We start from the raw sequence: 12,144 nt of genomic DNA, 5'->3' as shown, positions 1-12,144 counted from the left end.
AATGGAAAAAGAAGGGCAGATGAATGAGGAGAGACATAAACAATATATATACTGTCTTGTTGTCTGTATATCAAGGCCACCACAGTGACACAGACACACACATTAGGGAAGTCCACAGTTTGTGTGTGTGTGTGCGCGCGTGTGTCTGTGTGTGTGTTTGCTTGCGTGTGATGGAGAGTGACTCCCTTTCCAATATGCATACAATTTTGATATTTGATACAATTTTCTGAACTGTGAACCCAAAGCCCTCAAAAGTGGCAACCTTCAACCATTTTAGAGGGTGATGGATCTGACTGCAGGAGCAGGCACAGATTCCTTTCACTGGTCCATGGCTGTGTCTTTACAGGCCTCTTTTCAGCACGGTAGCCTGGCAGGAAATGTCTTTTGTGAATGCAAGTGAATTGCTGCAGACGAAGGGTCTGAAAAGTGTCTGGCTGTAGGATAACAAGTAGAAGCACTCTTGGCCTCTTGAATATCGAGGCTGACTGTTCATGGACTTCAAGTTTTTCATACACACACAAATATTCAACACACAAATACACACACACACACACACACACATACAATCTTGACAATGAATGCATGGGTAATTAATACATTTAGTTTTTATTTAATACTACACCTTCACAGATATATTTTACAGTTTTTCATACAGTCCGTAAAAAAGACATTCTGATTTCCATCATAATCTGGATTTGACACACTTAAAAGCAGCAATAAAAACATTGTCAAGGACGTTATTCAGAAAACTGTTTGGCATTGGTAGCATGTCTGCACACATGCTCGAACTGACAAAATCGCTTTCCTGCCCGGGTCACTGAACATGAACTACCTCATCTCTGAACTTGAAGCTATGTGCACCAACTGAGAGATCGCCTCGGAAACGCACAACTTCCTGTACATTTCCTGTCCTGTGTCACCACCTTTCTCAGAGCCGTTGGTCCTTTCAACTCAACTTTCAACATGGCAATGAGTTTTCTCTTGTTTCAGTCAGAGTCCTAGTTGTAGAAAACCTCGTCCTCGGATAGAGAGGTGCTGTCCACGTGCCGGACCCTATCCTCCGCCTGGGCATTCCTCGGGACCTGTGAGAGGGGCATGTGAGTGGAGCCAGGGGAGCAGGACCGAGTCTGGGGCAGGACCCCCAGGGACCTGGCGTCGGGGCTGGGCTCCACGTGAACACTGTAGAGGTGCTGAGGCACCCCGACGCTCCCACCATCCAGCAAGAACTGGGACAGGAAGAGCCCCTCCGCGCCTGATGAAAGCAAAAAAAAAAAAAAAAAAACACCTTCATCACTAAACTGGCACATTTGTGATTAGACGACTGAATGGTCCCCTAAACAATCATCACAGGCTGTAAACTGGTATAATCTCTAATAATGGATTCTGTATTCATTTTGAGACGGGGGCAGCCGTGGCCTACTGGTTAGCTCTTCGGACTTGTAACCAGAGGGATGCCGGTTTGAACCCCGACCAGTAGGCCTGGCTGAAGTGCCCTTGAGCAATGCACCTAACCCCTCACTGCTCCCCAAGCGCCGCTGTAGCAGGCAGCTCACTGCGTCGGGATTAGTGTGTGCTTCACCTCACTGTTTGTTCACTGTGTGCTGAGTGTGTTTCACCAATCACGGATTGGGATAAATGCAGAGACCACCTCACGGGATAAAAAGAGTATACATACTATACTATATATATCTCTATTGGGGCACACAGTTGTAATTCTTCCACTAAATGACAGAATGTTATGAAGAAGCGCAGCGCAAACAGTATTCGGTTAAGAAAACTGTGTTTTATTAAGCTCTCTAATTGGCTCTCGTGGGTAGCCTACTCTTTCTCAATCAGATGATTATGCGAGTCCGAGCGCCGAGGCGAAGACCGGGAGAGATCCTCAGCGCGGGCAGTCCCACGCCTCGCCACACGAGCTGACAGCAGCTTGTGTTGTTTCGCAGCAGACATCGGATGTGGTACTTATGAGTCAGTGTTTTCACTGTTCACAGAACAGGCTACGCCATGCTGTGCCGTACCTTGCAGCGCGATGGATTCAGCCGTGGGCTGATCTGAGATGACGTGGGGAGACCAGACGTTCAAGGCGGCCTCGGCGAGAGCAAACTGTTCGGCCACCCCTGAGGGGAGAGAGGAGAGGCATCGAAACGAGTTGACACAGACGGATTGAAAGCCAGTTGCTATGTTTTCCTGAAGCCAGACATAAAAGTGGCCTCAGTTCTGAACACACAATTCCTGCTATTCATTTCAACCGCTTAAAGAGAAAACAGTGAATGACACACTGAATCAATAAAAGGATGAACATTCCATCTAATGTTTTTATCCAAAACTATTCACAGAAAAAAACTACATGTTTTCTTATGCAGACGTTCTAAAACTTCTAGCTGGTCACTAAAGGGCAGCGTGTCTCACCCGCAGCGAAGCGTGCCTCCTTTATTTCATCGGTCAGGTGGGAGTAGAGCTGCTGATCCTCCTGCAGGGCGGCGCCCACGCCCCCTGGCTGGTTCCAGCCAGACCAGCTGCCCCCGGCGGCGCCGTCACCCCCCCAGCCCTTCCACTCGATCAGGTGAGCCACGCGCCCCTGCGCCATCGCCGTGGGCTTGGTGATGTGGTCCTTTATCGTAGCCACCAGGCCTGGGGCCACACACAAGTGATTGGAGAATGACAAAGAGAAAGAAAGAAAGAATGAATGAAAGAAAGCAAAAGAGGACAAAAGAAAAAGGTGCACCATGAGAACAAAATTTAAAGTTGAACATTCAAGGGGCCCAGAGATGAATTTAGTGCAAGGGGGGAAGGTAAGAATGAAAATAATAGCGAAGGATCAATTATCATTCAAGAGAGAAAATCATATTGAAGAGAGTGGAGACTGGATAGAGCTGACTATTGAAAGACATATTTGTTTTGTCACAGGGTCGATTTTCATCACTTGCAATACACTCCACTGCCTTTGAACACTACTGGAGTGCTGAGTTACCTGTGGCACTGGGGAATTAGGCCACAGACTGGATAGGCAGCTCACACCCCATTACATGCCTTGTGTGCGCCTACAGACTGCAGCCTACAGTACATTCTGATTTCCTACCACCCCAGACTTGTGCACAAACACTGTGCATGTGTGTGTGTGTGTGTTTGCCCTGAGGACAGCTTTGATGCCATGCAATGGCACGTCACGATGCATTTTCAATGTCCTGTAGCCTCTGTGGTTATTCGTGATTGTTGCAGTCTATGGCAACAGTTTAGTCTATAATTATTGTATGTCTCTGTTTATTGTTGAAATGGCTGGTGTTAGCTTTGAGTTCTGACAAAAGCTCATTATGGATAAAATCCAGCAATTTTTCACATAGATCTCAGTTTCTCGAGGTCTCTGAGTACTGTCGGTTCAAAATAAAAAAAAATAAAAAAAATCGGTTTCACCTAGCTCGAGTTGCTAGTTCCAGCAGATAGATCTATGTGGAAATTCACCGGATTTCTCCTTTAAATGGACAAGACTGACTAGAAATATATACATAACATTTGGCTTTGAGAGACCTGGTTTAAAATGTCTCCAAGGTAAACGAAGACAAATGTCTCCAAGGTAACTTGCCAGCAACATCCAAAGCTGACAACCACAGCATCTATTCATCCATGGATGGCCACGAACCTCGTTTTACATTTTGTATCACAGGGACGATTGTTTTTCAGATCCTGACAGCTAACGTCAGCCCATGTTAGTACGGTCACTGCTTCTTCTGATTATTTCTTTGCCAGCATCCTCAAGGAGAGGCTTACCCCGCCCAACACCACCAACACTCCTGTAATATATTCATTGGAGCCTGATTGACTTAATAATTAAACTGTCAGGATTAAAAGACCTTTCCTTTGGAAAAATAACACATTATTATCCTCTGTAATTACGTTCCTGGAGGAGGCTGGGGAAACCAGGCCAAGGAAAGGGCACAAATGTGTGAGAAAGATAAATGGTAGATAAGAGAAGAAAGGGTGTGTGTGTGTGTGTGTCTGTGTGTGTGTGTGTGTGTCAATGGCAATGGTACATACACATACTGTATATGAGGTGAACTGGTGAAGATGAACTGGTGTGTGAATATGCATACAGTATACACACACACACACATACACGAGCGCGCGTACACACACACACTACAATGCATCGTGACAGGTGACCTTGAGTGTGTCTACAATCCCTCACAACCCCTTTGTGCTCCTCATGCATGTATGTGAGTTAAAGGAATTATCCGGAGTAAAATGCCTTTTGCGATTTCCGGATGATTGGGGGTACATACTGTAACGATTTGATAGCGAACCACACAGTTGTCCAATCAAAAGGTTTATTCACTGGGAACGAGAGCCGGAACACAGCTAGACCAAGACCAAGACCAAGACCAAGACACAGAACATAATACACACGGGGCAGGTCAAGCACGCACACACACTACACATACAGGGGAGGACGCAGCCTCCCACACAAAAAGGATCACACACGAGGGAGAACTAAAAGGGAAACATGTTACAATAAAGACGCTAACATTACACACAAAACTAAGGAGAATAACGACATAAACCCCCCCAAATGTTCGCTCTCGTATCCCAGGATCCCCTGCGCGGGAGAACGCGAACACTGTCTTTTTGCGCCGACGTTACACAGCTCCCCCAACAAGCCATTGCCGTCCTCGGCAATGCCCACGAGGTAGCCACATGCTAACGTCGGCGCGCGTCGCCCGCCACTCAGTTCAGTGCGACAGTACCGCCAACTCACGTGGGGTGCACGCCGCAGGAGCTCACTCAACGGGCGCCATGCTGCTAGCAATCCAGTACGGGCGTGCTAGCAGCCACGTGGCCGACCCGCTCGTCACCAGCTCCCTCTCAGCAGCCGCCCTCAGGCTGCACTTTCCGCGGCGTGACACCGCGGCACTCCTCCTCTCCAGACGGGGCCCTAGGTGGCCTTACAACCGTCGACACTGTACCAAGCACCGGGGTTCGAGGGGGGCCAGATGAAGCTGCACCAACGCCACTCCGCTCCGTCGAGTCGCCGACCGGGACAGACAGGCACCGACTCCACAGCAACCGGACCGCGCTGAGCTCTCCCGCTGCAGCTACCGTCTTCGGCGTCCCTCCTCGTGTTGCCATCTCGCAGAGCCGTACTGCTCTGTTCCCGGCCCGTTCCACTCCTTCGCGGCCTCGGCGAAGGCACGACCCCCGAGATGGTCGTGCTATCGAACTCCACACAACGAACTTTTTTTTTCTTTTTTTTAAAAGGCGCCGGCCAACAGGCCAACTAGAACTAGCGCCTAGCACTGCACGGTGCCCCTCACACGCACCCAAAAGTTAAAGCACACACCAAAACAGTCACACACTAGAGGGCCCTTCCGTCGAAGCTGCCCCACCGTCGTGAGTTCGCTGCCCTCAGCGGCTCCGCCAACCGTCCATCGTCTAGGAACCTCTTCCTCGCCGCACTCCCTCTCTGTTCATGCGTCGCGGCTCGCCGTGGAGTCAGCGCCCAGGCCATCGCCGTCCTCTCCGCGAACGCTTCTTCAGGCTCCTCTTCCGGCAAGAACTTCTCCCATGGCCGCAGGCAGCTCCAACCGAAAGCTCCTCTCCTCCGTCGGCAGTAGCGATAGAAGGCCCCGAGCTTTTTAGTAGCCCTTACAAGGGCTCTCTCTGCATCCTCTAGCGTGGGCCTCCACCCAGTGATGAGGTCTCCCGCTCCCAGCTGCTCCCGCTGAGTGGAGGCCATGTTCGAAAGTCGCTTCTGACACCAATGTAACGATTTGATAGCGAACCACACAGTTGTCCAATCAAAAGGTTTATTCACTGGGAACGAGAGCCGGAACACAGCTAGACCAAGACCAAGACCAAGACACAGAACATAATACACACGGGGCAGGTCAAGCACGCACACACACTACACATACAGGGGAGGACGCAGCCTCCCACACAAAAAGGATCACACACGAGGGAGAACTAAAAGGGAAACATGTTACAATAAAGACGCTAACATTACACTTATAACTTAGGAGAATAACGACATAAACCCCCCAAATGTTCGCTCTCATATCCCAGGATCCCCTGCGCGGGAGAACGCGAACACTGTCTTTTTGCGCCGACGTTACAATACGTTGAGTTGACATCAAAATTATGTCATTCGGATGTGTTTTGAGAAAGTTCGATTGTACCGTTTTCAGTCACAACTTGTAGCCTGGAAGTGAGCGGGGCATTTCAATTGCGCCGCTACAAAACGCTATTTCTATACCTCTTCTACAGTTCCAAACAACACTTACGTGGTAGTGAGTAGAGGGTCCCTAAAGCTAAACCGAAGTATCCCGAGGTCTTTATGTGGTCGAATAGAGAGTCCAGAATGAATTTCATCAAGCCAGTACCTTTACAGAAATGTTGCCATCTTTGCCGCCACTTTGAGGGGAAAGTCCGTAGGAGTCTTATTGCTGAGTGTGTTGTAACACGCTCTGGAAATTCACAATTTCGTCGCCATTTTAAAAAAAAAAAAAAAAACATAGTCCAGTATTTCTTTCGAAATTGAAATTAAGTTGTATGGACTGGACTATGTTTTTTTTTTTTAAAATGGCGACGAAATTGTGAATTTCCAGAGCGTGTTACACAGCAATAAGACTCCTACGGACTTTCCCCTCAAGGTGGCGTCAAAGATGGCAACATTCCCGGAAAGGTACTGGCTTGATGAAATTCATTCTGGACTCTCTATTCGACCACCTCGGGATACTTCGGTTTGGCTTTAGGGACCCTCTACTCACTACCACGTAAGTGTTATGTTGTTTGGAACTGTAGAAGAGGTATAGAAATAGCGTTTTGTAGCGGCGCAATTGAAATGCCCCGCTCACTTCCAGGCTACGAGTTGTGACTGAAAACGGTACAATCAAACTTTCTCAAAACACATCCGAATGACATAATTTTGATGTCAACTCAACGTGTGTACCCCCAATCATCCGGAAATCGATCTAAAGTGCATTTTACTCCGGATAATTCCTTTAACTGTGAGTACCTGGTAATATCAATATACTGAGTGAGAACTATCTCAATAATCCATATATTGTGTGCTAGTGTGCCAGTATGTCTGCATTTCTGAGTATGCACTTTGTGTGTATGTGTCTGTGTGTGTGTGTGTGTGTGTGTGTGTGCAAGTGCTTATACTGTAAATGTGCTTTGATATAAGATATAAGTGTGCTTTGCTTCCGTGTGTGCGTGTGTGTGTGTGTGTGTGTGTGTGTGTGTGTCTCTATGTGTGAATGTGTGTGTGTGTGTGTGTATCTGTGTGTGTGTGTGTGTGTGTGTGCGTGCGTGCATATGTTTGCGCCCCCGAAAGTTCTCATGTGTGAGTCTATGCCAGAGTGGCATGCACAGTGAGAGGAAAATTACATTAGCAATCTCCTGTGGAGACAGACTGACTTCGCCTTCTCATATGAATGATTTCAAATTGAAACAAAACAGAGCAAAACAACAACAACCACAGAAACAACAACCACATCACCAGACTCATCTCTGTCCATCACAAGCACTGGCCTTACCCTGCAGAGAGGACGTAGCCAGCTCGCCAATGTTATAACCACTGCCATTCTTCTTATCAGCAAAGCCTGCATTGTAAGGCTGATGAATACCCTGCACAGATGGATAATGTAATTTCATACATAGCGGGACAATCCTTTTCTTTCAAAGGGGATTGCAGCTAAGCATCTATTTGACCCTTTTATTAAGAGCTTTGTTGTGGCAGGATGTCTGAAGATCACTGCATTTGTCTGACAGACCACATGGAGACCACAGACTATTACAAAGACATTACAGCGTACTTGTGGCTGTTAACAGAAGTATTTCCATGGACATTACAAGGACATTTGTTAGTCATCAACTGTCAGCATAAGATGACACAAACCACTCTTTTAGATCTAGGTTTTGTGCTTTTGGACTGAATGCGTTTGAAACATGTTCCCCCAAAGTGCACCATCATGGAACCTGTTTTGACAAACGTGGAGCGTTAAGCCCACACCTGTGCGCTCACAACTCCCCTCCCCTCCTCTCTTCACACTCCATGTTCTCCTCCAATGAGTGACGAAGGCGATAATTAGAATGGCAAGATTCATTTATAGATCTTGCGCATACGGAGCGATTGCAATATTGATTGCGTTGACACCAACTTCCTACCTCTGCTTTAGTGAAATGTGATTGAGAAGGATGTACAGGTGATTGTGCCTCTGGGCCATTCCAATAAGCCACTCAGTAGTTGGTGGATGAGAGGAAAAGCGCTTTCCCTGGTTTAGCAATTAAGGGTTGTTTAGCTGTGAGACAGACAGGTGAAATGACTGCTTAAACACACCTTGTTAATGGGCTGTCCTTCCCCATACGTCTGAAGGTCTCCCATGGGACACATTTGAGTACCCTGGAGCTCTGTAGAGAGAGAGAATGGTTAGTGGCAATTGTTATTGGTGTGTGTGTGTGTGTGTGTGTATACTGTTCTAAGGGATGTACTCAGCTTACGGAGGATTTGTGTATTTTCTCCTAAATTGGGCTTTTTTAAATGTTATGCTCAAGGCGTTTGATAAATGGCTTTGGTGGAGGGAAGGGGGCTCATTGAATTCAGTGTTCGAATTACCCCGTCGTTTCCGGGGGGGCCCACTTGGTAGATTATAGTAAGCAGGGTAGCCAGTTTATTAAAATGAAATCTATGACATTATGAAATTCAGCCTAATAACAAATGCTATCGTCAAAAATGAATCTGAGCAGAGCTAATTGTCAAATATTTTACGTGCACAACTGAACATCGCACAACTGAAAAAACTGAAAGTTAACACAAAACAGCTGTCTTTATCACATCTCGGCTAAGCCTACTGGAGATAGTCCCAAAGTGCCTATTGGTCTCTTTCTGGGCATTTTCCCCCCGTTTTCCACACAGTTGATGGACGATGCCCATGCCATGATTTCACGAATCGCTTAGGGTTGAACTGGACCAGGGGAGGCGCATTGATGCTCAGAAAAAGAAGCGCATTTAAGCTGCGCTCTCTGGCTTTGTCATCAATGTCATTAAGCGCAGAGAATCCTCTCTCGCATTCTGACGAAGTAGGTAAAAACGTGTTGTAACAATTTTCTAATATCTAATTCTAATTAAATTATACATTCCTTTTAACTTTTTCCACTGCTGCTAATTGCTCAATCGCTAACAATGCTCTAGCAAAATTAATAACAACTCGATTCAGAGGAGGGTGAGATCGGACAGGACAGGACAGGGGGATATTATGCGCAGCAGTGCCCCTGCAGTCTGGGGGGGGGGGGGGGGGGGGAACACATTGCAACCAACGGGGAAAATGTAGATTATCATAGTTACGGGTTGGCAACTTGACAATGAATGAGTGGGCCCCCTCTGACAGTGATTTCGAGCAGAACTAGTAGTGCCCTGGCCAGAACTAAGGGGGCTGGGCACTACCGGGCCCTATGGTAATTCGAACACTGATTGAATTTGTGTGTCTGTGTATGTGTGTGTGTGTATGTGTGTGTGTGTGTGGTCATGTATGCCACACACAGCGCCCTATTTACATAGTCTGTCAAAAAAAGTTTGCATCAATATTAAACGGGATGGATTGGAATCACTCCCCATCTGTTGCATGTCACAGTTCCCATGGCAACAGCCAATTGTCTTGACAACACCTCCCCGGGGAATCCCAAAGTGAACTCGCATTTGTTCGTCATCACAACCTGCACCGTGCTGCGTGTCATTTGCCCCAGGGCCCCATAAGAAAAGGTAATCTCATATCTAAACCCCCAGATCAACCATCATCCTCTCCTCCCTTCACCCACACACACACACACACACACACACACACACACACACACACACACACACACACACACATACACACCACACACTAGCGTGCATGGACAGACATGTGACCTTGTGTGTCTACAATCTCTGACGACATCTTTGAGCTCCTCATGCGACCTGTCACCTCATCTGTGTCTTTGTCGCTCATATATTATAGATCAGCCTTGAGCCTGGTGCTAACAGAGCGTGAAGCATACCCCACAGAGGACCCCTGGCCCTGTTTATGTGGGTCCCACTGTCAGGCACACACACACACATACACACACACACACACACACACACACACACACACACACACACACACACACACACACATACATGCATACACACACACACACACCCACACACACACAAACATGCACGCACCATTGGTATCATAAGTTATATTTCAGTGCCCCTGGACCTCTTAGACTTCTATTGACCCCCTGTTCTTCAGTTCACCCCCTGCACACATTGGACAGATTCCGTTCTCCTTCAAAGCCAATCTAGGTTAAGGTGTGAGATCCCTCTCTCTTTCTCTCTCTAAGCTCAGAGGGAAGATGGGCCGTCCTGAGAGGTTCATATCGCAGCCCTCATCCCAGATTAGATCCCCCCCTTGACAGGCGGGCAGGGAGATAAGCGTGGACCCGGAGCGCAGAGTGGAATCCCCATCTTCATCAGGTGGTATCACAGCCAGATAACGCTAGGAGAGCTACAAACCCTCTCTGTCTCAACACAAACACAAATGCAACTACAGCCTTATACTGTTCTGAAGAATAGCATTGATAAAGAAACATAATACAGAGATAGCTTTATGGAGAGTTATATTTAATCTAACCTCAAGAGACAGACAGGTAAATATGTACTGTATATCATGTTTCATTGAACTTGAAAAAACTGATTTAAATCAAGAGAATATTTTCCGACACAAACAACTAGAAGACTATCTCTCCGATTTTGAAGATGACATATACAGAATGTTCTTTTGGGATCCACGTACAGACACAGACATCCACCTTTTCTACCTGACTTACCTGACTACCTGATAGACCACTTTCGTTTTGTGCAGTAGGCTACACTAGTTCGCTCCAGCTGTCATGGTGATGATGTCCACTGTTTTTAAGCTATACTAATGGGGTTAATCAGACCTCTGAGACAGTTTATGGTGTGTGTGAATGGAGAGAGAGAGAGAGAAAGAGAGGGAGACAGAGAGAGAGACAGATAGAGAGAGAGAGAGATAATGTGCATGTGTCTAAAAGGGAAAACCCACAATGTTGTTTTTTTAATGTCATAACAATCACATCTGTATATGCTACAGTGACATGCACTGGGCAATTAAAACATGGCATTCATGCCATTCATTCCATGCCATTTGCTTGAATAAAAGCAATAACCTTTGCCTTTGCCTAACAGTTTTCCAGTCTTCTGACCAGTAAAGCACAGTAATGCACTGCATCAAGTGAGAGCCACGAATGAAGCTAAACTGCATAGAGGCACGATGAGTGTAAACAGTGTGTCCATGTGCTGCAATTTCTGCAACACAAACACATACCAGCGCAGTTCACAGATACACAGAGGTAGAGAGAGGTAGAACCTACGGGTCAGCACAGACAGAGACAGCCGGCAGAACAGACAGGCTCACGGACAGACTCAAGGACTGATGGAGAGACTGACACACACACACACACACACACACACACACACACACACACACAGGCACTGACCTTTCTGACCTTTGCAGAGGCACGAGCCCATGGTGATCACCAGCGAGCCAGCTTATCTGTTCACCATGTTGCTGTCTGAAAGAGGAGTTTGCAGGAGAACGGCATGGAGAGAACCAGAGATGAGAGACAGGAAGAGAGACAGAGAAAGAGAAAGACAAAGAGAGAGAGAGAGAGAGAAGAGAGAGAAGCAGAAGAGGGTTGAGTAGAGGGTACCCCCGTGGGAACAAGATAAGAAGAGACAAAAGAAACAGAAGAAAAGAAAGCTGGCACTGAGAGTCCAAGTGATGCTGGAGGCTAATGTAGAGAGGGTCGATGTGTCCACACACTACAGCAGCAGTGCCTGTCGATTGTAGGACCAAAAGAGGAGAGGGCACAGAGAGAGAGAGAGAGAGAGAGAGAGTGGAGGAAGGGAGGAGTGAAAAAAAAATGAACATGTACACTGACTGCCTCATCAGGGTCCCTCCCCTCCACTTCACTCCTCTCCTTCCCCTCCCCCCCCCCTCTCTCCGTTTTTTTCAACTTCTACCATTTGTGTGCTCTTCACACCTGAGACTGGAGCAGAAGAATGGTCTGAGAGGAAATCTAGTCATTTTTCTTTACAGAGATACG

General features: G+C 47.1%; 1 protein-coding gene across 1 annotated transcript; it reads right to left on the bottom strand.

Moving 5' to 3' along the window:
- Nucleotides 1-588: 588 nt before the first annotated feature.
- fam131c (family with sequence similarity 131 member C) lies at nucleotides 589-11,837 on the bottom strand. The gene is made up of 6 exons (XM_076276556.1): nucleotides 11,536-11,837; nucleotides 8,333-8,403; nucleotides 7,530-7,620; nucleotides 2,410-2,631; nucleotides 2,019-2,117; nucleotides 589-1,252 (listed from the first exon to the last, which is right to left on the bottom strand). The coding sequence occupies exons 1-6, from the start codon at nucleotides 11,564-11,566 to the stop codon at nucleotides 999-1,001; spliced, it is 768 nt and encodes a 255-aa protein (XP_076132671.1). The 5' UTR covers nucleotides 11,567-11,837; the 3' UTR covers nucleotides 589-998.
- Between the last annotated feature and the right edge of the window lie 307 nt (nucleotides 11,838-12,144).

This window comes from Alosa pseudoharengus, unplaced genomic scaffold, assembly GCF_046254945.1.
Source record: "Alosa pseudoharengus isolate Yale_2024_CS ecotype anadromous, Long Island Sound unplaced genomic scaffold, YU_APseudo_1.1 YU_APseudo_1.1_scf_9, whole genome shotgun sequence".
In the NCBI taxonomy this organism is placed as follows: Eukaryota; Metazoa; Chordata; class Actinopteri; order Clupeiformes; family Clupeidae; genus Alosa; species Alosa pseudoharengus.
Note: the sequence above shows the minus strand (reverse complement) of the source record. Positions and strands in the feature narration are given on the sequence as shown.

Excerpts from the sequence above, each read along its gene's own strand:
- fam131c (XM_076276556.1), bottom strand. The coding sequence starts at position 11,566 with ATGGGCTCGTGCCTCTGCAAAGGTCAGAAAG. Across the intron at positions 8,404-11,535 it reads CCTCTGCAAAGGTCAGAAAG|AGCTCCAGGGTACTCAAATG; the intron begins GTCAGTGCCTGT and ends CTCTCTCTACAG. Across the intron at positions 2,632-7,529 it reads GGCTACGTCCTCTCTGCAGG|GCCTGGTGGCTACGATAAAG; the intron begins GTAAGGCCAGTG and ends GTGTGGCCCCAG.